The sequence below is a fragment of the Coenobita brevimanus genome, chromosome 87 (genome assembly GCF_032717465.1).
Source record: "Coenobita brevimanus isolate Jiangsu-jjx chromosome 87, ASM3271746v2, whole genome shotgun sequence".
Lineage (NCBI taxonomy): Eukaryota > Metazoa > Arthropoda > Malacostraca > Decapoda > Coenobitidae > Coenobita > Coenobita brevimanus.
The window spans coordinates 2455329-2480328 of record NC_137040.1 but is presented as its reverse complement, the minus strand read 5'-3'; the positions used below and the strand labels follow the sequence as shown (position 1 = coordinate 2480328).

Sequence of the window (25000 nt, the reverse complement as noted above, 5' to 3'; positions counted from 1 at the left end):
ACCACATACACCACTCCTCCCAATACACCCAGTCACATACACCATCCTCCATCATGCACCACCTCACATACAGCACATACACCACTCTTCCTCATACACCCAGTCACATACACCACATACACCATCCTCCATCATACACCACCTCACATACACCACTCACCCTCCTACACCACACACACACACCACACACTCTTACACCATACACCCTCCTCCCACATACACCCTGCTCCCTCATAGCCCTATCCTGCCCCATACACCCATTATCTCCCCTTATCTTATCGTCAGGAGTTATGGGAGTCGTTCCATTATATAACAGCTTAGTCTCTTCAGTAAAAGTCATTGGCATTGATTTTATTTTTATTCTTATTTATTATTTATTTATTGAAGTTGCAAAAGTTGTCCCCAATAGAAAGGCAACCAAAAAAACAGCCAGAGTCAAAACCATAAGATTTCGAAGGGCCAAGTCAGACTGGGTGTTAAAAGGTGGAGGTCGTAGGTAGAGGGAAGGATACACTGAGAAATATCTGTTCCAAATTAACCACCTCCTTACGTGATGTAGATGGAGAATGAGAGACTGACTAAAAGTGTGTGTGAGTGATGTGGAGAGGGAGAGAGAAAGGAAGAGACCAAGGATGAGATGGAGGGGAGAGATGTATGAGAGAGGGGTGTGTGAACTGGAGGGAAGGCAGTCAAATGGCGGAGGTTAAGGCGACATGGAGGAGATTTTGTATGTGGCCACCCTTGACGGATTAAGACGTCTGGCTATAGATAGATAAATAGATGGATAGATAAATAGATAGCCGGATAGGTAGGTAGGTAGATACAAAGATAGATAGCGAGGTAGATAGATAGATAGATTAAAGGAGCGTGAGGGTAGATGACCAGCCTACCCTCTTGGTGACTTTACTTAACAACCTTCAGCCTCCCCCTTAGTGATTTGAACCTTCCTCAAACAGCACCTGGCTCTTACCCAATGAGTGGCGCATTTCAACCACTATACCACACCAGAGACCATGAGGCCTGCCTAATTGGTGCCTGGTGGTGGCTAAACAAAAACAAAAACAAAAAAAAAGGAAAAAAATGGAGAAAAAAAGATTGAGAAAAACTGGTCTACATCTTGTTCTTGTGAGATTTGTTTTACGACTGTCTTGCTTCCTTCCTTCCTTCCCTCCTTCCCTCATTCCTTCCTTCCTTCCCTCCTTCCTTTCTTCCTTCCTTCCCTCCTTCCTTCCTTCCTTCCCTCCTTCCTTTCTTCCCTCATTCCTTCTTGCCATTTTCTTCCTTTCTTCTTTGTGTTCCTTCCATCTTCCTTCCTTCCATCCTTCCTTGGTTCTTGCTTTTTCCGTTTCTCGTTCCGTGGTTCAGGCCTTTTCCTTCCTTCCCTCCCTCCTTCCTTCCCTCCCTCCTTCCTTCCCTCCATCTTCGGTTATTCTTTCCATCTCTCTCTCCCTTCCTTCCTTCCTTTTTCTTTGTTTCTATCTTTCCATCTTTCATCATTCCTTGCTTCCTTCCCTCCTTCCTCCCTTCCTTTCATTCATTCCTTCTTTCCTTTTTTCCTTCCTTCATTCTATCATTCTTTCTTTCTATCGGTAACAGAGACATAAGATAGAAAAACACTCTTGCTTTTAAGGTTAAAGCCATCTCCTATAATAAATATATTGTTTTTTTTTTTTATTATTATTGTCGATTTACCTTCCAAAATTATTGTGCAAGAGTGTATAAAGCCATTGAGTTTTTTTTTCTTGTTTTTTTCTTGTTTTTTTTCTTGGGTCGTTCTTCCTTATCACCTGACACGAAACATCATCGGTCTTGGCTTGCCTCTCTCTCTCTCTCTCTCTCTCTCTCTCTCTCTCTCTCTCTCTCTACCTGTGTGTGTGTGTGTGTGTGTGTGTGTGTGTGTGTGTGTGTTTACGATTCCCTCTCTTTCTCTCCCTCGCTTCTTCTCACTTCCCTCTTCCTTCCTGACTTCTTCCCATCTTCCTTCCTCGCTCATTTCTTCTCTCCTTCCTTATTCTCCCTCCCTCCCTCCCTTCTCACATACCTCCTTCCCTCCATCTTACCAACTTACCAGCTTCCATCCCATATTCTCCCTTCCCCTCCCTCCCTCTTTCCCTCCCCTCACCGACCTCTCTCCCCTCCTCTCCCTTCCCCCCTCCTCTCTGAATCAGCCCCCAGTCCCTCACCCCCCCCCCCCCGCGAGACAAACGGGCCTGTTATGCTGTTTGTCTTGTGGTGCCTTATGTCCACGGTGTTTGGATTTGGTGTGTGTGTGTGTGTGTGTGTGTGTGTGTGTGTGTGTGAGAGAGAGAGAGAGAGAGAGAGAGAGAGACGGGAAATCTATTTGTGTGCCTGGTAGTATAGGTAGCAGTTTGTGTGTGTGTGTGTGTGTGTGTGTGTGTGTGTGTGTGTGTGTGTGAGAGAGAGAGAGAGAGAGAGAGAGAGATGAGTGTGTTTGTGTGTGTATGGGTGTGTGAGTGTGTATAATTTCACGTGTAGGGGGTGTGTGGAAGAATAGTAGTGTGAGGAGGACAACTACGTGTTTTATTAAGAGACTGTGAAGTGGGAGAGAGAGGGGGGGGGAAGGAAAGTGAAGGAGGTGTGGAGAGAGGAAGGAAAGTGACGGAGGAGTAGAGAAAGGGAAGAAAGGGAGGAGGGAAAGTGAAGGAAGTGTGGGGAGAGGAAGGAAAGAAGGAAGAAAAATGAAGGAGGTGTAGAGAGAGGAAGGAGGGAAGGAAGGAAGGAAAGTGAAGGAGTAGTAGAGAAAGGAAAGGAAGGGAGGAGGGAAAGTGAAGGAGATGCAGAGAGAGGAAGGAAAGGAAGGAAGAGGTGTGAAGAGAGGGAAAGTGGAAGAGTGAGAAGAAAAGCGATAAGACGAAAGGAAGGATGGATGGATAGAAGGAACGATGGATGGTTGGAAGGAAAGGAAGAGGAAAAGGAGAAAAAACTATGAAGGAAAGAGGGAGAGAAAAGGAAGGAAGTGTAAGGAGGAGAGGAAAAAGGGAGTGTGAAGGAAAGGAAGAGGAAAAGGTAAGGAGGAGGAGAGGAAGGAATATGAGAGATAAGAAAGGAAGGAAAGGAAGGAAACATAATAAGAAGGAAGGGAAGAAGAAAGAGAGAAAGGCAAAAATTGGATAGAAGAGAGATAGAAGGAAGGAATGAGAAGGAAATTAAAGAAAATGGAAAGATAGAAGGAGAAGGAAGGAAGGAAGGTGAAGAAAATAAAGCCAGTAGGGAGGGTGAGGAAAAAATAAAAGGAAGGAAGGATGGTGAAGGAAATAAAAGGGAGAATGAAGGAGCAAATTAGAGGGAAGGAACTTAAGGAAGAAGGAACAATAAAAAGAAAATACAGAAGGAAAGTTGAGAAAGGGTAGTAAAAGTTTTAATAGTATGGTAATAAGGAGAGAGAGAGAGAGAGGAAAGGGGAGGGGGGAGGAGATAAAGTGAGAAGGAAGAAATAAGTAGATAAATATTGAAGTATTTATGAAAGAGGAGAGAGAGAGAGAGAGAGAGAGAGAGAGAGAGAGAGAGAGGCTTAAATTTAGGCCTGTGTGTCAGCTTTCATCCTATTGTCCTGAACGTCTTGTGTGTGTGTGTGTGTGTGTGTGTGTGTGTGTGTGTGTGTGTGTGTGTGTGTTTCCAGTCTCAGCATCAAGCCTACCTCTGTCTTAGGAATAAATCTTAAGAAATTAAATAATTCTTCAGTACCTTCTTAATTTACCATCTAAGACACTATAAGGAACTCTCTATGTTTTTATTTATTTATTTATTTATTTATGTATGTTTATTTTGTTGAGGAAGGGTTTTGGGTTAAGTACGTGGCGGGTTACTCTCTCTCTCTCTCTCTCTCTCTCTCTCTCTCATTCCACACCCCAACAGGTTTTTCTCCATTAAGGCTTCTCTCTCCATACCTACCTACCTACTTACCTACCAACCTACCTACCTACCGACATACATATAGCAGGCATACATTCATACATATTTACCTACGTACCTACCTGCCAGCCTACCTAACTACCAACCTACCTACCTACCTACCTACTTACCCGTCTGTTTACCCAATTAAATGCGTATATCCACTCAGGGCTTAGCTGCCGGAAATAATTTGAGTCTTCCCTTTTTTCCCCATTACGTTTTCTATTTTCTCCTTTTTCTGTTTTTTCGTCAATTTTCCTTGTTCTTTTTTTCATATTTTTCTTACTGTTTTTTTCTTTTTTCTTTCTTCTTCTTGGATTGTCTTTTCCTCCTTCTGTTTCTTCCGGTTTCCTCAGCTCTCGTTTTTTCTTTCCCTTCTCCTCCCATTTTCTTAGTTTCTTCTTTTAATACTGTGATCTTTCTCACTTTGTCTTTCCTTCCTTCCTTCCTTTCCTTCCTTCCTTCCTTCCTCCCTCCCTTCCTCCATTTTCTTCTCGCCCCATCCTCTGTTCCTTCCCTCCATCCATCCATTCATCCTTCCATGCATTTGTCATTCCTTCATTTTCTCATCCCTCCCTTCCTACCCCCCTCTCGCCTTCCTTCAGTCACTCATTTTTTTTTTAAATTTCCTTCCTTCTTTCCTTCATTTCATTCCATCCTTCCATTCGTTTCCTTGATTCCTTCCTTCCCTCCATCCTTACTTCCATCTTTCCATCCGTTCTCTTCCTTCCATCCATCCATCCATCCTTCCTTCCTTCCTTCCTACCTTCCTTCCTTCACCTCTCAGCCAGTGAAGGAGCAGGGCCATTTAAAGCCCCTACTCTCACCTCTCACTTTTTTTTTTTTAACTCTCCCCTCTCTCGCTCTCACTTTTTATGGGCCCTTCACAGGCCTGCCTCTCTCTCTCTCTCTCTCTCTCTCTCTCTCTCTCCATTTTTCTCTCTTCTGATCTGTCACTTTCCCTCCCTCCAACTTCCTCCTCCCTCATGCCGATCCCACTCCCTTTCTCCCTCCTCCCTCTCACGCTCTCTCTTTCCCCACTTCATTTTCCCAACCTTATTTTTCTCCCCACCTTTCGCACCTTTCCTTCCTCCTCCTTTCCCCTCTCCCCCTCCCTTATCCTCTCCCCACTACCATTTTTCTCTCTTCCATCGTTTCTTCTTTTCCCTCCCTTTTCTCTCTCTTCTCTCTCCCTCCTTTCCTCGTCCTTCCTTCCCTTCCCTCACCCTTCCCCTCCCTCCTCCTCCTCCTCCTCCTGCTTCTCCCTCTCCCCCCCCTCTCCTCTCCTCTCTCTCCACACTCTCCCCTCTCCTCACCTCTCCACACCACTCACCTTGAGGACTCATACATGGACCTACCCCTCCTCTCTCTCTCTCTCTCTCTCTCTCTCTCTCTCTCTCTCTCTCTCTCTCCTTTCCTTCCTTCTTTCTCCTCTCACTCCCCGACATCCCTTCGTTTTTCCCCTTTCTTTTCTCTCCCCTCCCCTCCCCTCCCCTCCCCTCCCCTCCCCTTCCTTCCCATCCCATCCCATCCCATCCCATCCCATGCCCTCCCCTCTCCCCACACCTCTCACCGCCATCACTTCACCTCTCATCTGTTTTTCTTGCCTCTTATTGCCTCTCAACCCACTCTCTCTCTCTCTCTCTCTCTCTCTCAAAGCGTCTGGAGGTAACAAGATCGAAGCAGAAAACGCGTCGTCGGAGTGAAGAGGCTACTGAACCCCTGCCTCTTCAGTACGAGTGGATGAAAGACATCTCACAGTAGTTCGCTCACTTTAACTTGGTTCAGATTTTTTCGTCCCCTTTTCATAAGTCACGTAGCTCAGTGGCAGGAAAATGACGATGCGACGGCTCTACGTCCTTTCCGTGGCACTTCTTCGTGACTAGCATGGTACCCTAGTGTTAGTCATTTTGTTTCAGATCAGGCGTTTAGGATGGAGAGATGGCAATTCTGGGTCAAGTGAGAGTAAATGAAAGGAAGAAAGAGGAAAGGAAGAAAGGAAAGAATGAATGAAGGAAAGAAGGAAGAAAAGGAGGAAAGAGAGAATGAATCAATGAAGGAAGGAAGAAAAGGAGGAAAGAAAGAATGAATGAATGAATGAAGGAAGGTAGGAGGGAAGAAAAGGAGGAAAGGAAGAATGAATGAATGAAGGAAGGAAGGAAGGAAAGAGAAAGGTGAGAAGGGAAGGAAGGAGGGAGAGAAAGAAAGACGGAAAGGAAAGAAGGAAGGAGGGAGAGAAAGAAGGACGGAAGGAAGGAAAGGAGAGAAAGAAAGACGGAAAGGAAGGAAAGAAGGAGAGAGAGAAAGAAGGAAGGAAAGGAAGGAAGGAAGATAGGAGAGAAACAACAAAAGAAGAGAAGAAAGAAAGAAAAGAAAAAAGAATGAAGTAGGGAAAGGAAGGAAGGAAAAAAGAATAAAAAAAAAAAAACTCATAATCAGGCGTCATCTTTATTTTTTCATTTATTCTCTCCATCACCGGACGATTTTATTCAGCTGAGCCTTTTCGAACAGGAGGGGTTTAGCTACAGCCCCCCATCAACCCCTCCAGTACACGGCGTCTCCCCACAGTTGAATAAAATCGTCTGGAATGATCAGGAATGCAATAAAATGTGATAATAAAGGTTGGTGGAGCGGGGTGGGGGATGGGAAAGAGAGGGGAGAGAGAGAGAGAGAGAGGGAGGGGGGAGAGGACAGAGGAGAAGAAGGGAGAGAAAGGAAAGAGAGAGAGAGAAAGCAGGAGAGTGAGAGAGGGATAGGAGAGAGAGAAGAAAAGAAGGGGGTGAGAAGAGATGAAAGAAGGGAGGGAGAGTGGGAGGATAGGAAGGAGGAGGAGGAGGAAAAAATGAAAGAGGAGAATATAAGGAGGGAAGAGCAAAGAAGAGAAGCGGTAGGCAATAAGAAGAAAAAGGGAAGGCGGAGGAGGAAGGGGGAGAGGAGGAAGAAGGTGAAAGGAGGAGGGAGAAGGGGAAAGGAAGGGGGAGGAAGAGGGGAGAAGGGTGAGAGAATGAGTAAGAACGGGGAAGGGGGAGGAGAAGAGCGGGAAAGGGAACGGGTGAGGGAAACAGTAAGAAAGGGGAAGGAAAATAGGAAGGAGAGAAGGAGGAGGGGAGTTTGGGGAATGTTGCAACCAGCACGAAGAGAATTACTTGACAGGCTAACAGCTTCGGTGGCGGAGGGGAGAAGGAAAGAGAGGGGGAGGGGTAGAGGTGGGGGAGAAGGAGGGAGAGGGAAGGGGAAAGAGGTAAGGACTGAGAGAGAGAGAGTTTATGAATGTTGCAACTAGCGGTAAGGGAAGAATTTTAAAGGCTATCGGGTTCAGGGGAGAGAGAGAGAGGAGAGGGGAAAGGAGGGAGGGATGGAGAGAAGATGGAGGGAGGGGAAAAGAGGAGGGGAGAAAAAACGAGGAAAGGGGAGAGTGGAAGGGATGAGGGCAGAAGAGAAAGAGTGGGGGGGGAGGAGAATGGGTCAGTGGAGGAGAGGGGAGAATTGGGGAAGGGGAGGAGAGGGGAGAGGGGTAAGAAGGGGAGAAGGAAGGAGGAGGGAAGGGTAGAGAAGGAGGAGGAGGGGAGATTAAGGGGAGGGGTGATAGGAGTGAGAGTTGCAGCCAGTGGGGGAGGAATTAGTGCATAGCCTAACTGGTTATGGGGAGGGGCGGAGAAAGCAGGAGGAGGGGGAGAAGGGAGGAAGAAGGAAGGGGAAGGAGGGGGAGGAGGATAAGGAAAAGAGGAGGGGAGATGATGTTGGGGAAGAGTTGAGAAGTGGAGGAGAGAGGGTTTATTGGGGAGGAAAAAGGGGGGCAGGAGAGGAGAGGGGGAAGGGAAGGAGGAAGAGGAAAGGGGAAGGAAAGGAAGAAAGGAAAAGGAGAGAGAGGAGAAGGAGGGGAAGGAAGAAGTGATGAATTAGGAAGTGTTACAAGTGGTAGAGAGGGAATTATTGCACAGCCTAACAGGGTATGGGTCGGGGTGGAGAAGGCAGGGGAGAAGGGAAGGAGGAACGGGGTTATAACGGAGGGGAAGGAGGAGAGTTTTGAGGTGAGAGGAGGAAAGATAGGAGGAAGAGGTAAGAGGGTATAAATGTAGGGATGAGGGAGGGGAGAATGGAAAGGGAAGATGCCGGAGATGGGAGGAAAAATAGGGACGGAAAAAGAGAGAGAGAGAGAGAGAGAGAGTCATTATTGGATCAGCGGAAATTAACAACATTACCAATGAACGTTTTACAGGGGGAAAATTTTCGGCCCAAGAAGTGTTTTTTTTTTTTTTTTTTTTTTTTTTTCCCGCTGAGTATTGGAATGAGGCAGACTTCTTGAAAAAAAAAATAAATAATAGGAATGATGATATAAAGTGTTAAAGTACTGAAATTTCTTTTTATCATCATCAATCATCATCATCATCATCATCATCATCATCATCATCATCATCATCATCATCATCATCATCCCAACCCCCTTTATTTTCCTTTATATATTTAGCTCTTCGGGTTATTTTTATCCCCCTCTCCAGCAAGTGTCGCCATTTTCTTTTTTTTTTCTTTTTTTTTATCGCCAGTGTTGTGGTAATATCATGGTTTTTGAAAGAATATTCGTACCAAGGAGAAGCAACAGTAGTTTTATTGTTATACCACGAAATCCAAAAACGAAGAAGGTAAGATTATTTTCTAGGATTAAATAAGAGAAAACGTTAAATCCACGTAATTTCAGGAAGAAGACAGAGTAAGGGTATCACATGCGTAATATGGGAGTCAGAAAAAAAAAAAATGAAAGTCAGAAATACGACCCCAACCCATCAAAAAAAAGAAAAAGGCAAATTCTTTTTCACTTGTGGGTTTCAAAAATATTTCAACCCTTTTTTGTGTGCGAGAACGGAATATATTGAAGTCCGGTACAGAAGGAAATTTGCAAAACAGAAAAAAATACAAAACCCCTAAAAGGAGAAAGAGAATCATTTTGGGTCAAAGAATATATGAATCCATGAATTTTGAGTGGAAAATGAAATGCAGGACAAAAAAATATATATATATATATATATATATATATAACAAAAAAGTACTAATAAAAACGAAATTACATGACAGAAAGTACCAATGAAATATGTTTAATTCAAGATCCCCAAAATAAGGGAATTCATGAAGTCAAAGAAAACGGGGTATGGGAGCGAGGTGGAGGGGGGTCTTGTGTGTTTCAGGGAAGGGCCACAAAGGTATGGTAATTCAGGTACTCGGGGGAAATTCGGGTCAACATAATGTATCTATTCATGTGTACGGGAGCTGACACGTGTGGGTGTCCTTACACACACACACACACACACACACACACAGAAACTCTATTCATGTATACAAGAGCTGACACGTGCCCCCCCCCTCTCTCTCTCTCTCTCTTTCTCTATGTTTACAAGAGCTGACACGTGCCCTCGCCCCCCCATCTCTCTCTCTCTCTCTCTATGTTTACAAGAGCTGACACGTGCCCCCGCCCCTCTCTCTCTCTCTCTCTCTCTCTCTCTCAATAAATAAATAAATACACAGGAGATGACACGTAAGCGCACTTTTACACAAATACATACATACATACTGTATGTACGTACCGGTATATACTTACACACGCCAGCACACGTCCTTTCATATTTATGTGTATAAAAGGAATCATATGAATATTCCAAAAAATTATGCCAGTATATTTTTATGTAAAGGAGCAAAGTAGAAGGCGGTAAGTACATTCTCTCTCTCTCTCTCTCTCTCTCTCTCTCTCTTATACTCGTGTGTGTGTGTGTGTGTGTATGCAGTATATATATATATATATATATATATATATATATATATATATATATATATATATATATATATATATATATATATATATATATATTGTGTCTATCTATCCATGTCGTCTATATAACATCAAACATATAAATATTCCACGATATTACACAAGTTTAATATTGTGTAAGAACTTGAAGGGAGTGTGGAGATAAGTGCAGTCACACAGACAGATGAGGAAGTTAAGGATCATTGTGGTGTTGATGCGGGCGTGTGGGAACATTTTATATGTACCCTGAGATGTTTGCGACAGTGGAGAGGATGGAGAATGAGAGACTGACAAGGAGATTGTAGGTGGGGGAGATGAAGGGATGGCGTGGAATGGTACAGGGTGACCCAAAATGAATGCAAGTCATAACACTAGGAAGACGTAGGGGCATTACTGTTGGGGGCGGGTGCAATGGTTCCAGCAGGCCGGGCCACCCACACGCGTCACACCAAACGTTGATGTGGCTGCGGCAACGATCCAGGGATGGACTGATCAGTAGGAGGTGTGACCCTGGGTGGGCCCCACACTCCTCCGACCTGAATCCCCCAGATTTCTGTTTGTGGGGTTATCTGAAGGATCATTTTATGAAAACCATCCTAGACAATCACGGACCTGAAAACAGCAATCACGGCCATCAGAGCTATCCCAGGAGAGGAGTGTTTCCGCGTAATTGACAATTTCGCACACAGGAGTGCCTGCGACGTCCAGGTGGTCATTTGCAACACATTTTGGAAGGTCATAAAAAAATACACCACTTGAACTGCAGAACCCAAACTTTCAGGACTGTTTTGTTGTCAGCTCAGCTTAACATGAATGCAAAAATAAAACAAATCTCTTTATCAGTTGCAGGGTTAGCCTTGGCCTCAAAGAAAGTGTAGCCATTTTTTTTTTTTTTTGAAGATTCCATACCCGCGCGACGAACCAATTTTAAATTTCCAATTATTTTGCCTAACACCATGCAATAGTTGTTTAATTTTATTCAAAAAATAAACACAACTCTTGCTATTTTCATTTTTTGTTTTTCATTCTGTATCATATTGCAATGTACAGCATTATTTCTACTTTCAGGTTCAGCAAGCTCTACCTAACCACCATCGCGAAAATTTATAATGAAGAACATAGATTTATGTATAGATAAGTTGTGTATTTTTCATGTTGGAACAGAATATTCAGCTCCAATTTGTCATTTTTACCATTTAATTTCCTTTCCACTAAAACAGATTAAAAACTAAAAACTGTCTCTTGAAATTATTTTTTATAACAAATTGCAACTTCGGCGATCGGCAGCACGAATCCTGCAGTTGTATATATGATACACTTTTATGGGTTGCATTCATTTTGGGTCACCCTGTATAGGAGTTGTGTTGCATTCATTTTGGGTCACCCTGTATATGAGTGAGGGAGGGCAGTGTAATGGTGGATGACGAGGTGAAATGGAGGCGGTTTGTTCGTGGCTACCCCTTCCAGGATTAAGGCGTCTGGCTGTGGATAAATACTGGAGGATAATGAAGGCTGTGATTTATCTATTTATCTGTCTGTCTGTCTAATTATTCCTCCTACTCCTTTCCCCTCTCTTCCTTTTTCCCTCCTCTTCTTCCCTGCCTCCCTCCTTCCTTCCCCTTCTTCCTTCCCTCCTCTTTTCTTCCCTGCCTCCCTCCTTCCCTTTCTTCCTTCTCTCCTCTTTTCTTCCCTACCTCCCTCCTTCCTTCCCCTTCTTCCTTTCCTCCTCTTTTCTTCCTTGCCTTCCTCCTCTTCTTTTCTTCCCTGCCTCCCTCCTTCCCCTTCTTCCTTCTCTCCTCTTTTCTTCCCTACCTCCCTCCTTCCTTCCCCTTCTTCCTTTCCTCCTCCCTCCCTGTCCCCTCCACTATCCATTAAGGAGGGCAAACTGGAATCGATGTAGGGGTGGGAAGACATTAATAGTGAGAGAGAGAGAGAGAGAGAGAGAGAGAGAGAGAGACTATGTAAGGGAGGAAACACAGTTGTGGCTGAGAGAGAGAGAGAGAGAGAGAGAGAGAGACTATGTAAGGGAGGAAACACATTAGTTGTGGCTGAGAGAGAGGAAGAGAGAGAGAGAGAGGGGAGAGGGAGGAAGGGAGGGTAAATTGGTGAGTGTGTAAGTGAGGGAAGCCATTAATAGTAATTGGGAGCTGTCCTGTGTTGAGAGAGAGAGAGAGAATGCTAATTTTACATTTTCCTTAAATAAAAAAATCTTTCTCCTTCTTTTCTTTTTATCTCTCTCTCTCTCTCTCTCTCTCTCTCTCTCTCTCTCGGTCCGTTGATATTTTTTCTCCGTCTTCTCCAGCTCCAAGAATTTTTAGCCACTTCAAGAAAAACTCTCTACGAAATCAAGAAAAAGCCTTTAAGGAAACTATAAGAAAAGACCCTTAAGAAAACTAAGAAAAAGATAAGAAAACTAAGAAAAACCCTTTAAGAAAACTTCAACAAAAACCCTTAAAGAAAACTTCAACAAAAACCCTTAAAGAAAATTTCAAGAAAAACCCTTTAAGAAAACTTCAAGAAAAATCCTTTAAGAAAACATTAAGGAAAGGTCCGTAAGAAAAATTTTAGAAAACCCTTTAAGAAACCAACAAAAACCCTTTAAGAAAATTTCAAGAAAAACCCTTTAAGAAAACTTCAAGAAAAATCCTTTAAGAAGACATTAAGGAAAGGTCTGTAAGAAAAATTTTAGAAAACCCTTTAATAAACCAACAAAAACCCTTTAACAACACTTCAAGAAAGACCGTTCAAGAAAAGTAAGAAAACAAAAACAATAAGAAAAACCTTGTAAGATGTCAGATCAAGCACTCCCCCCCCCCCAGCCACACGGGGCCCCTTTACTGAGTTTAAGAAAATTGTTTTGAGACAGGAAGAAGAAAATCAGCCTCTCATTCTCGTGCTGAAGGGGTTAAGTTTACCGTGTTTACCTTTATTTATCTATTTATTTATTTATTATTTATCTTCATTCGTTTATGTCTTTATTATCTTTATTTGTTTGTGTGTATTTTCTTTGTATTTATCCATTTATTTAATTTATCTGTGAATTTCTTTGTCTTCCATTTATTATTTTTATTATTATGTTCTTGTTTGTGTATTTATTTTGTTTTATTTATTTATTTATCTTCATTTACGTTTTTATTTTATTTTTATTTTTATTTATATTTATGTATATTTTATTTTATTTTATTTATTTGTCATCATTTATGTATTTATTTGTTTTGTTTTATTTATTTATCATCATTTACATATTTTATTTTTATTTATTTATGTTCGTGGGTGAAATTTACTGGACGATAAAATTTCCCCTGCAGGGGAGTGAACGACGAGAGGGGAGAGAGAGAGAGAGAGAGAGAGTAGGAAAGGAGATGAGAGAGGAAGGAGATGAGAGAGGGAAGGGAAGTGAGGTAAGGAGAGCGTGGTAATTAAATGAGGTAAGGAAGGATGAGAGAGAGAGAGAGGGGAGAGAAAAATCGTGGAAGGAGAAAGAGAGAAGCGAGAAGAGGCAGAATAGTTGAGCAAAGGAAAGTGGCCCTTGTATTAATAAACAATAAGGTCCACATTACTCTCTGGGGCGCTGATGTATTACTCACTAGCTTCCGGGAATGAGAGACAGAGAGAGAGAGAGAGAGAGGGGGGGGGGAAGATTGTGAATGGTGATGTGGAGGAAATGGTAGTGTTTTTGAGAGAGAGAGAGAGAGAGAGAGAGAGAGAGAGAGAGAAAGAGCGAGAGGAGGGGGGAGGAATAGACGAAGAAAAATGGAATAGATTAAAAGACAAAATAATGCAGGAAAGAGGGTACAAAAAATATAGAGAAAAATAATAACAACGATAGAAAAGAAAAGACAAATAAAAAACGAAAAAGAAAAATAAGAAAATAATACAAATGGATGAAAAGAAAAATAAAGCAGAATAAAAGAACTTAAGAAATGGGTTTTAATTAAGATAAATAAATGAATAAAGATAAAATCAGTGGGGAAGAACAGTGGACAGAAAATATAAAATGTCTTCGCATACAAACAAGACAAAAGGATCATTGTTGGGTCGTTCCAAGTCGTTCCAGGTCATTCCAAGTCGTACCAGGTTATTCCGGGTCGTTCCAGGTCATTCCAAGCCATTCCAGGTTATTCCAAGTCGTACCAGGTTATTCCAAGTCGTACCAGGTTATTCCGAGTCGTTCCAGGTCATTCCAAGGCGTACCAGGTTATTCCAGGTCATTCCAGGTCGTTGCAAGTTGATTGAGGTAAGTCTAGGTCGTACGAGGTCGCCTTAAGTTCTGTTCGTCTGTTGCAGATTGTTGCAAGTTGTGTGTGTGTGTGTGTGTGTGTGTGTGTGTGTGTGTGTGTGGTAGCCCTTATGTGTATATTGGATTGTCTGTCTCTGAACGTGTATGTGTACGTATTTGTGTGTGTGTGCGTTTATGCGTGTATGTGCATCTTACGCAGCTCACACAGCAAGTTGACATGAATAGTGAATGAATAAACAGACAGAAAGGCTACTGAAAATGAATCAGTGAGACATGAATAATAAAGAGTGTGAATAAAGCAAGGGTGGGTGAATGAGAGAGAGAGAGAGAGAGAGAGAGAGGGCAGATGAATAAAGGAGGAGGTAGGGTGAATGAGGAAGGTGGGTGAATAATGAAGAGAGAGAGAGAGAGATGAAGGAAGTAGCAGTAATTAAGGGGATACCTATGCAATTACTGTGCCATAGCGGTAATTAGGACACTAATTATGTCTGATTATTTCTCTCTCTCTCTCTCTCTCTCTCTCTATCTATCTATCTATCTATCTATCTATCTGTCTATATATCTATCTCTCTCATCATCATCATCATCATCATCATCTTCAGTGTGACCACTGCAGGATAAAGGCTTCTCACATCTTTTCTCACTCCCTGTTAGCCTGTTCCATCCAATCCCAGGAAATACAAAGGACTACAAAGGATGGCAAACAGCAAGAGACTTAATGGTGCTTGAGAGAGAGAGAGAGAGAGGGAGAGAGGGAGGGAGGACGGGGAAATAAAGGCTGTGGTACATAGAGGATGGATAGTGAGAGAGAGAGAGAGAGAGAGAGAGAGAGGGGGGGGGCAAACTGGTATGCGGATGATGGATGTTGTTGTTGTTGTTGTTTTGGTTATTGTTTTTCTGGTATGCTTTTGTCTTTTATATCTGGTTCAGTGGCCTTTATTTGTTTTTGTTTGTGGATTGTTTTTGGGGGATTGTTTTTGTTGCTTTTAGTGTTGTTTGTGATGCTTTTTGTCCTTTTTCTTCTTTTCGTTGTTTTTCTGGTCCATACTTTTCTTTGTTTTGATTGTTTTTTTCGCTCTAGATTTTGTTGTTTGTTGTTTATTGTTGTTTTTCTTGTTTTAATTGTTGTTGTTGTTGCTGTCGATGAGGCTGGGTATTGTTGTCTTTGTCGCCGTTTTGTGTTCTTATTTTGTTTTTTTCTTGTTATTCAGTGACATCTCTTTTCTGTGTCGGTTTTGTCATTGTTACTCGTATATATAGGTGTTCTTTTCATTGCTATTATTATTATTATTATTATTATTATTATTATTATTATTATTATTATTCTTGTTGCCGCTAACGAAGGTGAAGAAGGTTATGTATTCACCTGTTTGCTTGATTGTTTGTTTGTCCACACGATATCTCCAGAAGTTCTCAATGAATTTCGGCGGAATTTTGTGGATGGGTTGGCTACGGGCTAAAAAAGAATTGAATTATTTTTTGGACGGATCCGGATCTTTCAATGGCATTGACGGAGGTATGCGCTCTTTGAGTGCTTTCTAGTTGTTGTATACCAATTTTTATACTCGTTTCCTTTAACGTTTTGTATTTATTTATGTATTTTATTTTTTTCATAGTCAATCCTTTGGCCATTGATGTTAGTACTGAAATATGACGTGCGCTTCCCGTAGAATTCTTGACAATTTCTTATTCTCTCTCTCTCTCTCTCTCTCTGTCTCTCTCTCTCTCTCTCTCTCTCTCTTATTTCTTTCTCATTTTCCTCCTTCCTGACACTCCCTTCTATGCTGTCCTCCCCTCTCCCTCTCCCTCTCCCTCTCCCTCTCTCAAGCCCTCCTAATCCCCTCAGACTTGACACATGTACATATCCTCTTACCTTCCTCCATCTCTCCCCCTCCATCACCCCCTTTCCTTTCTCTCCCACGCACTTCTCCTTCCTTCCTTCTCTTCTTCCTTCCTTCCTCTTCTCCCTGGTCTTCCCTTCTTCTTCTCTCGCATCTTTTTGTTTACTTCGTCACTCAAGATATCTCCCTTCCCTCCCTTCTATCCTTCCCTCTCTTGCCTCCTCTCCTTCCCTCCCTTGCCTGCTCTTCTCTTCTCCCTTCCCTTTTCTCATTACCTTCCTCCCCTCCCCTCTCTTCTCGCTCTATCTCCCTCCCCTTTCCCCTTACCCTCCCTTCTGTCAGTATCTCCCCATCATTCCCTTTCCTCCCTTTTCTCAGTATCCCCTTCCTCTTCTCTTCCTGTCTCTTCCCCCTCCCCTTCCCTCCCTTTTTCTCAGTATCTCCCTCCTCTTCCCTCCCTGTATCTTCCCCCTCCCCATTTATCTCTACCCCCATCCCATCTCTTCCTATCTCTTCCCCCTCCCCCCTCCTCTATCTCTTCCCCCACCCTATCTCTTACCATCTCTTCCCTTACTTCCCATCTCTTCCCTCTCCCCTCCTCTCCCTATCTCACATCCCCCTTCCCCTATCTGCCCCTTCCCCCTTCACCCCCTAATCCCGCCACTAACGAAGCAAATCCCCCTTTAAGTGGGTCTCGTTAGTAGCCTACCCTTTCCAGCCCCTTAACCCCCCTTTGTAGAGTAAAACCGTCTCTCTCTCTCTCTCTCTCTCTCTCTCTCTCTTTCTGTGTGTGTGTGTGTGTGTGTGTGGGCCAGATATACAAACCTTTTTCAACTCCTTCCCTTTCCCCCGAAGAGAGGAAAATATGATACTGGAGCAACAACAACAACATCAACCTCTATCTGTCTATCTGCGAGTATCTGTCTATCTATCTACGAGTATGTATCTATCCATCTATCTGTCTGTCCATCCATGTATCTATCTATCCATCTATCTATCACTCAGTCTATCTATCAGTGTATATTTCTCTCTCTATCGAAGCATCCTATTCTGACCTCAGTTATAACCCCATTTCTTTCTTATTTTTTTCCCAGGAGTCTCAAGAACAACCGCACCAGGATCCACCGTAACCTGTTCGTTGCCATGGTGATCCAGGTGCTGATCCGCCTAGTGCTGTACATAGACCAGGCGGTGATCCGTGGACACATAGTGGTGCACGATCCGAACCCTCCCAACACCTCCAGGCAGGGCATCGATAACACGGTGAGAAGTGTGTGTGTGTGTGTGTGTGTGTGTGTGTGTGTGTGTGTGTGTGTGTGTGTGTGTGTGTGTGTGTGTGTGTGTGTGTGTGTGTGTGTGTGTGTGTGTGTGTGTGTGTGTGTGTGTGTGTGTGTGTGTGTGTACCCTATATCTCTGTCTCAATCTATCTGTGTATTTGTGTCTGTCTGTCCTTCTGTCTGTGTGTCTGTTTCTGATTACCTTTTTGTCCGTGTGTCTGTGCGTCTGTCTGTCTGTCTATCTATCTATCTGTCTGTCTGTCTGTATCTCTGTGTCTGTATATCCGTGTGTCTGTGTCTGTCTGTCTGCCAGTCCTATGTACGTGTGTGTCTGCTTGTCTGTCTGTCTGTTTGCCTGTCTCTCTGTATCTGTGCCTGTCTATCTCTGTCTGTCTGTCTATCTTTCCCTCTGTCTGTGTCTGTCAGTCTGTTTACACCTCTGATGGGAGAAGGTGGAGAGGAGGAAGTTGTGTGAGTCGTTTTGTCCACATCTTTTTCCACGGGGATGTTTGCTCCACACACACACACACACACACACACACACACACACACACACACACACACACACACACACACACACACACACACACACACACACACACACACACACACACACACACACACACACACACACACACCACCACCACTACTACTACTACTACTACTACTACTACTACTATTACTATTACTTTTTAGAGTCACTGGTCACATATATACACAAAATCAAAATTCCTCTCGTTATTTCAGCCCTCTCTCTCTACCCTCTCCATTTCTAAGGCTTTTGCATCACCCTGTATGGTTGAATTTCTCCATTTGATTTAAAGGAATATCTCATGTGTGTTTATCTGATTGGATGTGTGTGTTTTTTCCTTGCCTTCGTTATATCATTGTTTTATAGTTTTGTGTGTGTGTGTGTGTGTGTGTGTGTGTGTGTGTGTGTGTGTGTGTGTGTGTGTGTGTGTGAGAGAGAGAGAGAGAGAGAGAGAGAGAGAGAGAGAGAGAACTTACTGAGGGACGTTTGTATAACCAGGCAGTGGCGCCACCCAGCTATATCAGCGCCACCACACGCAGGCGTCCCTCACCAGTCCCTTCTCTTTTCACGTATAGCACGATAACGTAGAGAATTAACCTTTAGACTTAGATGTTGATTGAGAATTGGGAGAGCAGAAAAATAAATGTCTTTCTCTAATAAGGCAGACACGAACCACACCTAAAGGGATTTCTGTGCATTGGATGCCCCTTTTCCCTCCATTCCTCTCCTCCCTTCTCTCCCTTTTCTTCCTCCCCTCTCCTCTCCTTTCTTCTCTCCCTTTTCCTCCTCCTCTCCACTCCTCCCCTTCCTTTACTCCACCTCCCCCTCCTCTTCTATCCCTTTTCCTCCTCTTCAGCTCTCCTCTTCTCTCCCTTCTCCTCGCCTCTCTTCTTCTCCCCCATTTCCTCCACCTCTGCTCTCCTCTCCTCTTCCTTCTGTTACCTCTTTTCTTTCTCTTTCCCTCCCTTTCCCTCCCTCCCCCTCCCCTCCCCTTCCCTCCCCTTCCCTCCCCTCATCAGATACAAAGGAGAAATGGAAAACGGTATGAAAAACACAAAGAAAAAAACAGTAAGAAAAAACAGGCCACTAATGAGGAAGTGGGTGTATAAAAACAAATGAAAAACAAATTATTTCCATTTCCCGCGAGAGGGCATTGGTAATTGAGACGGAATATTAATAAGCGAGACAATTAAGGGGAAAAAATAAATATGCTTCGGGAAATAACGAAAAATTTATGGAAGAGAGAGAGAGAGAGAGAGAGAGAGAGAGAGAGAGAGAATATTGTCTGTATTTCGTTTTTAAGTTGAAAAAAAAAAAAAAAAAGAGTTCGCTTAAATTCTGAAAATAAATCCTACCTTGTAATAATTCTTGGAAGGGACGAAAAATATTGAGAATTTGCATTAACATGAATAAATTATCCCTCGTAAGCACAGTTTTGGGAAGGAGCAACTGTCTTTTAATGTCGCTTTTTTCTTTTCATTACGTTCGTATCATTAATTCCATATTCTCACATCGATACTTCGCTCACCTTAACTTGGCCCAGATTTTCGTCCCATTTCAACTTATTTCACGTAGCTCAGTGGCAGAGATGGGCATTACAAGAGCTCAGCATCCTTCCCACAGCACTTCTTCGTGACTAACACCATATTCTAGTCCTACTTCTTTGCCATAACTCAGCATTCAAGATTAAGAGATGGCAGTTTTAAGACGAGGGAAGTTGGGAAGAGAGATGATAACGAGAAAGACGAGGGGAAAGATGGAGATTAATATTGAAGAAAGAAGAGAGGGAAAAAACAAGGAAATAAAGGATGTAATAATGAGAAAAATAGAGGCAATAAGAAAGACAAATAAGATTTTTTTTTTAAATAGGGAGAACAAGACACTCATGCAGGAAAAAGTTATAACACGCTGTAATTTTTCGTCTCGTAACTAAGAATAATTTGTGAAGTTAAGACAAAAGACGGTGGACGACCCAGCACCTCCTGGTCTTTCCTACAGATCAAAACCAGAGTTCTGTGTTTTTTATATGCAAGGAAGAAGGAACCAAAGGCCAGAAGCCTGCAAGATTGTTCCTTCCAAGAAAAAGAAATTAAGATAACAGAGAACCAAAGTCAAGATCCGTTCATTTTGAGATGGCTGGACAATCTGCGTTTGAAAGACTGGAGGTCGTAGGCAGCAGGAATTAGAGACAGAGGAAGACAGTTCCAGAGTTGACGTGTTGCATAAATGATGGACTGGGAGTAACGGTCAACTCTTGCGTTAGAGAGTTGGACAGAAACGGGATGAGATTTTGTTGCTAGACGGGTGCTACGCTCCCATCGTAATGGTGGAGGGATGCATGCAGACAGTTCAGAGGAGCAGCGAGCATTGAAGTAGCGATAGAAAAGAGATAAAGATGCAGCAGTGCGACGAAGAGACAGAGGTTGAAGGGGACGAGGAGAGCTAATGAGACGAAAAGCCTTTGACTCCACCGTATTGAGAAGAGCTGTATGTGGGGAGCCTCTCCACACATGAGAGTTGTACTCTACACAGAGGCGAATAAAACCCGTGTATAAAGTCAACAACTATGCAGGGATAAAGAAGGTACGGAGTCGACTCAGCTTATGTTGATAAAACAGATCGACTTGAGTCTAAATAAGTTAAGAGGTAGATAGATAAAATAATATCCATTTATTAGTGCCCTACCGGTGAAACCAGTTGGGGACTAAGGTTTGCGCAGTTCCGTCAGTACGTCAGTATATCAGTGCGTCAGTAATCTCTTATCCGCTCTGTAACTTTAACGTGATTGGACAGATATTGATATGCTGTAACTGCACACAATTTTCACCCATACAGTGACAGTGTGTGGCGCATAACAACCAGCCATTTACCGTCAAGGTCAATTACATGTGTGTAGTTATCATCTGGTAGGGGACTTTGTGTTGCATGGAAGTATTGTATTCACTTGTTTAATTATATATACAGTATATTCCTTCATTTTTGTCATCATATATTTATTCATTCATTTATATCTCTAACGGCATCATTTTCTCATTTTTTTATTTATTCATTTCGCTAACTACTTCATTATATTTTTATATTTTGTGCCTACAGTTTTTTTATTTATTTTTCATTCAACCTTGGGGATCGTTCTGATGGGGTACAGCCGGCAGTCCTGATAATAAGTTGTTTATTAGCGAGGTGAAGTGCGCGGCAGCATGATAAATGAGTTAACGCCCTGGTCTGGTAATGAAGGGAGTGCTTTGAGGGAATTACTGATGCACTGTGGTTATTAGTAATTAATTAGCGTTGTCTGGTGCTGCAGGAAAGAGAGAAGATAAAGAGGAGATAAAGAAAAGAGAGGAAATAAAGAAAAGAGAGGAAATAGAAAGAAGATAAAGAGGAGAAAAAGAAAAGAGAGGAAATAAAGAAAAGAGAGGAAATAGAAAGAAGATAAAGAAAAGAGAGGAAATAGAAAGAAGATAAAGAAGAGAGAGCAAATAAAGAGAAGATAAAGAAAAGAAAATGAAGATGTAGAAAAGAGGAAATAAAGAGATGATAAAGAAAATAAGGACTTGATGAAGATGGAAGTAAGGAAAATAAGAAGGAAGAGGGAAACGAAGCAAGGGAATAAAAAGAAAAAGAAAAAATACAAGTAAAGAAAATAAAGAAGCAAGAGAAAAGATAGGAAGAAGAGACACGATGAAGAAAACACAAAATATAAATTGTAAGAGGAAGAAAATTATTAAAAAGAGCAATGCAGAGAATAAGAAAGAAGAGAGGGAAGATGAGAAAGGAAAAAGAGAATCGAAGGAGAGATGAAGAGTCACATGAGAGGAAATTTATAAGAAAGAGGGAAAGTAACGTAAGAGGCGAGGGGGGAAAAACAGGAAAAGAAAGGAAATTGAATAGGACAGGAAGAAGAAATAGGAAGGAAGAGAAATAGGAGACAGACGAGTGATAAGAGAGGACAGGAGAGGTAGTAATAGTAGTAGTAGTAGTAGTGGTGGTGGTGGTAATAGTAATAGTAGTAGTAGTAGTAGTAATAATAATAGTAGTAATAGTCGTGGTGGTGATAGTAAAAGTAGTAAGTGGTGGTGGTAGTGGTAGTTGTGTTAGTAGTAGTAGTTGTTGTTGTTGTTGTTGTAGTGGTGGTAGTAGTAGTAAAAAATCTATAGGTATAAAAAAGAATCTTATCAACAACTTCTTCATATATATATTTTTTTTCATCTGACGAGCCGACTGAAGGGGATATATTACAAATTGATGGCGGCTGCTTTTTTTCTTCGTTTTTTATCCATCCTCAATCTCCCTCTCACGGTTTTTTGGTTTTGGATTGCTGTGTGTGTGTGTGTGTGTGTGTGTGTGTGTGTGTGTGTGTGTGTGTGTGTGTGTTTTGGGAAGTTTGATATGTGTAGGAGTTTTGTGTGTGTGTGTGTGTGTGTGTGTGTGTGTGTGTGTGTGTGGAGAAGTTTGATATGTGTGTGGGTTGTTGTGGTGAGGGTTTTGTGTGTGTGTGTGTGTGTGTGTGTGTGTGTGTGTGTGTGTGTGTGTGTAATATACGTCCACAGACCACACATACCCTACAAGAAAGTGATCAGACCAGAAAAACAAGAAGAAGAAGAAGAGAGAGAGAGAGAGAGAGAGAGAGTACACATTCCCTCGGCCTTTGATGTCACTCTCTTTCTTTCTCTCCTCTCCTCTTCCCCCTCTCTGTCTCTTTTCTGTTTTTTCTTTTTTTAATTCTCAACGTGAATGCTTGTTTGTATTGCACGTGGAGTACAGGTATTCTCTCTCTCTCTCTCTCTGTTTATCAGCTTTCCCATCAATTTTCACCCACACACAACCTTCCCTCCCCCATCCTTCCCCTCCCCTCCCCTCCCCTCCCCATCCCATCACCATTCATCTTCCTCTCCCTCATCATCCACTTCCATCTTCTGTCCGCCGTTCATCACTCTTCTTCTGATCTATCTTTCTCCTCTCTTTACTCTCTTTCCTCCCTCCCCTCACCTCTCTTTCCTCCCTCCCCTTCCTCTGTTTCCTCCCTCCACTCTCGTTTTCTCTCTCTCCTTCCCTCCCCCCCCCAATCCCCTGAGCTGTAAATATGTGAGATAAAAGAGAATGAGAGAGTAGCTTATATTTCCGCTTCACTGACTGAGAGAGAGAGAGAGAGAGAGAGAGAGAGAGATTAAAGCTGGCTCTACATTAATTTTAAAGCGTCTTCACCGCAGCTCTGGTCATTATGGGAAAAAATTATCTCAATATGATAATGGATGAGAGAGAGAGAGAGAGAGAGAGAATGAAAGTCACTCTCTCTCTCTCTCTCTCTCTCTCTCTTCCTCCCTCCCCCCCCCTGTTCCTTGCCCTCCTCTTCCTCGCAATTACTGTCATTACTTTATTCCCTCTTTACTCCCTTTCCTATTTTCTTCCTTCTGCATTTCCTTCCTTTTTCTCCTCGTTTGTGTTCCTTCCTTTCCTTCCTTCTTTTCTTCCTTCCTTCATTTATTCATTCATTCATTCCATTCTTTCTTAATTCCTCCCTACCTCTCCCCCTGACTTCCTTCCCTTCCCTTCCCTTCCCTTCCCTTTCCATTCCATTCCATTCCATTTCTTTCCTTTCCTTTCTTCCCTCCTTCCTTCCTTCCTTCATTCATTCATTCCTTCCTTTCATCCATCCTTCCACCCTTCCTTCCTTCCTTCTTTCCTATCATTCTTCCCTTCTCCTCCTGCGTTTCTCTTCCTTCATTCCTCCTTCCCCTTTTCCCTTCCAATCCCTCACTCCTTTCTTCTACTTGTCCTTTCTCCTTCCTTCCTCCTACCCTTCCTTCTCTCAGCTGGGGGGGGGGGTTGGGGGAGGGAGAATGATAGACAGAGGAGAATGTATTGCATTGGGAGACTTCGCCTCTTGATACCAGTTCGGTCACTTCCTCTTTCTCACTTTATATTTATTCCTCTCTCTCTCTCTCTCTCTCTCTCTCTCTCTCTCTCTCTCTCTCTCTCTCTCTCTCTCTCTCATTTTTCTGCATTTTCTGCTTTTTCATTCTTCCTCTCTTCTTACTCTCTTTTTCCCTCCATTTCCCGTCCATCCTTCCTTCCTTCTTCCTTCCTTTGTACCTTATTGTCCTTCTCCCTTTCCCTTTCTTTTATTCTTTTTTCCCTCCGAGTCTTCCTTCATCACATTTTCTCCTCTCTTCCTTCCTTCCTTCCTTCACTCTCTTTACAGTCCCATATTAATTGTCTTCTGTTTATATCCTTCCATCCATCCATCAGCTTACTCAACAAACCATCCTTCCATCCCTCCCTCCCTCCTTCCATCCATCCATCCATCCATCCATCCATCCATCAGTTTATTCATCAAACCATCCTTCACTTCATCCATCCATTCGTCGTTCATTCATTCATTCATTCATTCATTTCTTCTTTCCTTCCCTCCGTTCTTTTTTCATTCTTCCATCCTGTCTTTCTTTTTCTTTCTTTATTGTTTTCCTTCCTTCCTTTTTTCTTTCTCTGTCCCTGCTTAATTCCTTCCTTCCTATCAATCCATCTATCCATCTGTTCTCTCTTCCATCCGCCTGTATTAGTCTCTCCTCTTTATGTCTATTTAACCATCTGTCTGTCTTTGTTTACCCAGTCTCTCCATCTGTCAGTCTGTCTATCAGTGACGATCTAATCCATTGTTGTCTATCTATCTATAGCCATCTGTCTATCTATCTGTCTGTCTGTCTATCTATCTGCCATATCACCAAAAAAAGAACAAAAAAAGAAAATTATGAGAAAATATGAAAGTTGTATCTAAGCGTCTCTCTCTCTCTCTCACACACACACACACACACACACACACACACACACACACACACACACACACACACACACACACACACACACACACCGATCAATCATTTTTCTTGACTCTATTGGAGGCACAAAAAAAAAAACGCCGAAATGGATTTTTTTTCTTTCGTTATATATATATATATATATATATTTTTTTTTTTTTTTTTTTTTTTGAGGGCAGGGATGATGGATGGATTTGGGATCTGGTGTTTTTAGGGGCTCGAAATCGGGTTCACACACACACACACACACACACACACACACACACACACACACACACACACAAAAGGAAAAAAATATTTGATTGAAGTCTCCCCTTGATCTCTGATGTAACGTGATGCGTAAAGAAGATGGAGGTACTCTATTTCTTGCCCCCCCCCCTCTCTCTCTCTCTCTCTCTCTCTCTCTCTCTCTCGCTCTCTCAGTTCCCCTAGGCGACAACTACTTTTAAAGTTAGGGAGGAGGGGGAGAGGAGGAGGGAGAAAAATAGAGAAAGAGAGAGAGAAGGAGGGGAAGGGAGGGAGAGAGAGAGAGAGAGAGTAAAGAAGAAGGAAAGAAAGGGGAGGACGGAGGAATGGAAAAGAAAGG

At 42.6% G+C, this 25000-nt stretch overlaps 1 protein-coding gene across 1 annotated transcript in view; it reads left to right on the top strand.

Moving 5' to 3' along the window:
* LOC145410929 (PDF receptor-like) overlaps positions 1–25000 on the top strand; it is a 190768-nt gene that overhangs the window by 126106 nt on the left and 39662 nt on the right. Inside the window, exon 6 of the mRNA XM_080280971.1 lies at positions 16885–17053. Coding sequence (XP_080137097.1) covers positions 16885–17053 — 169 coding nt within the window. The remainder of the gene's footprint in view (positions 1–16884; positions 17054–25000) is intronic.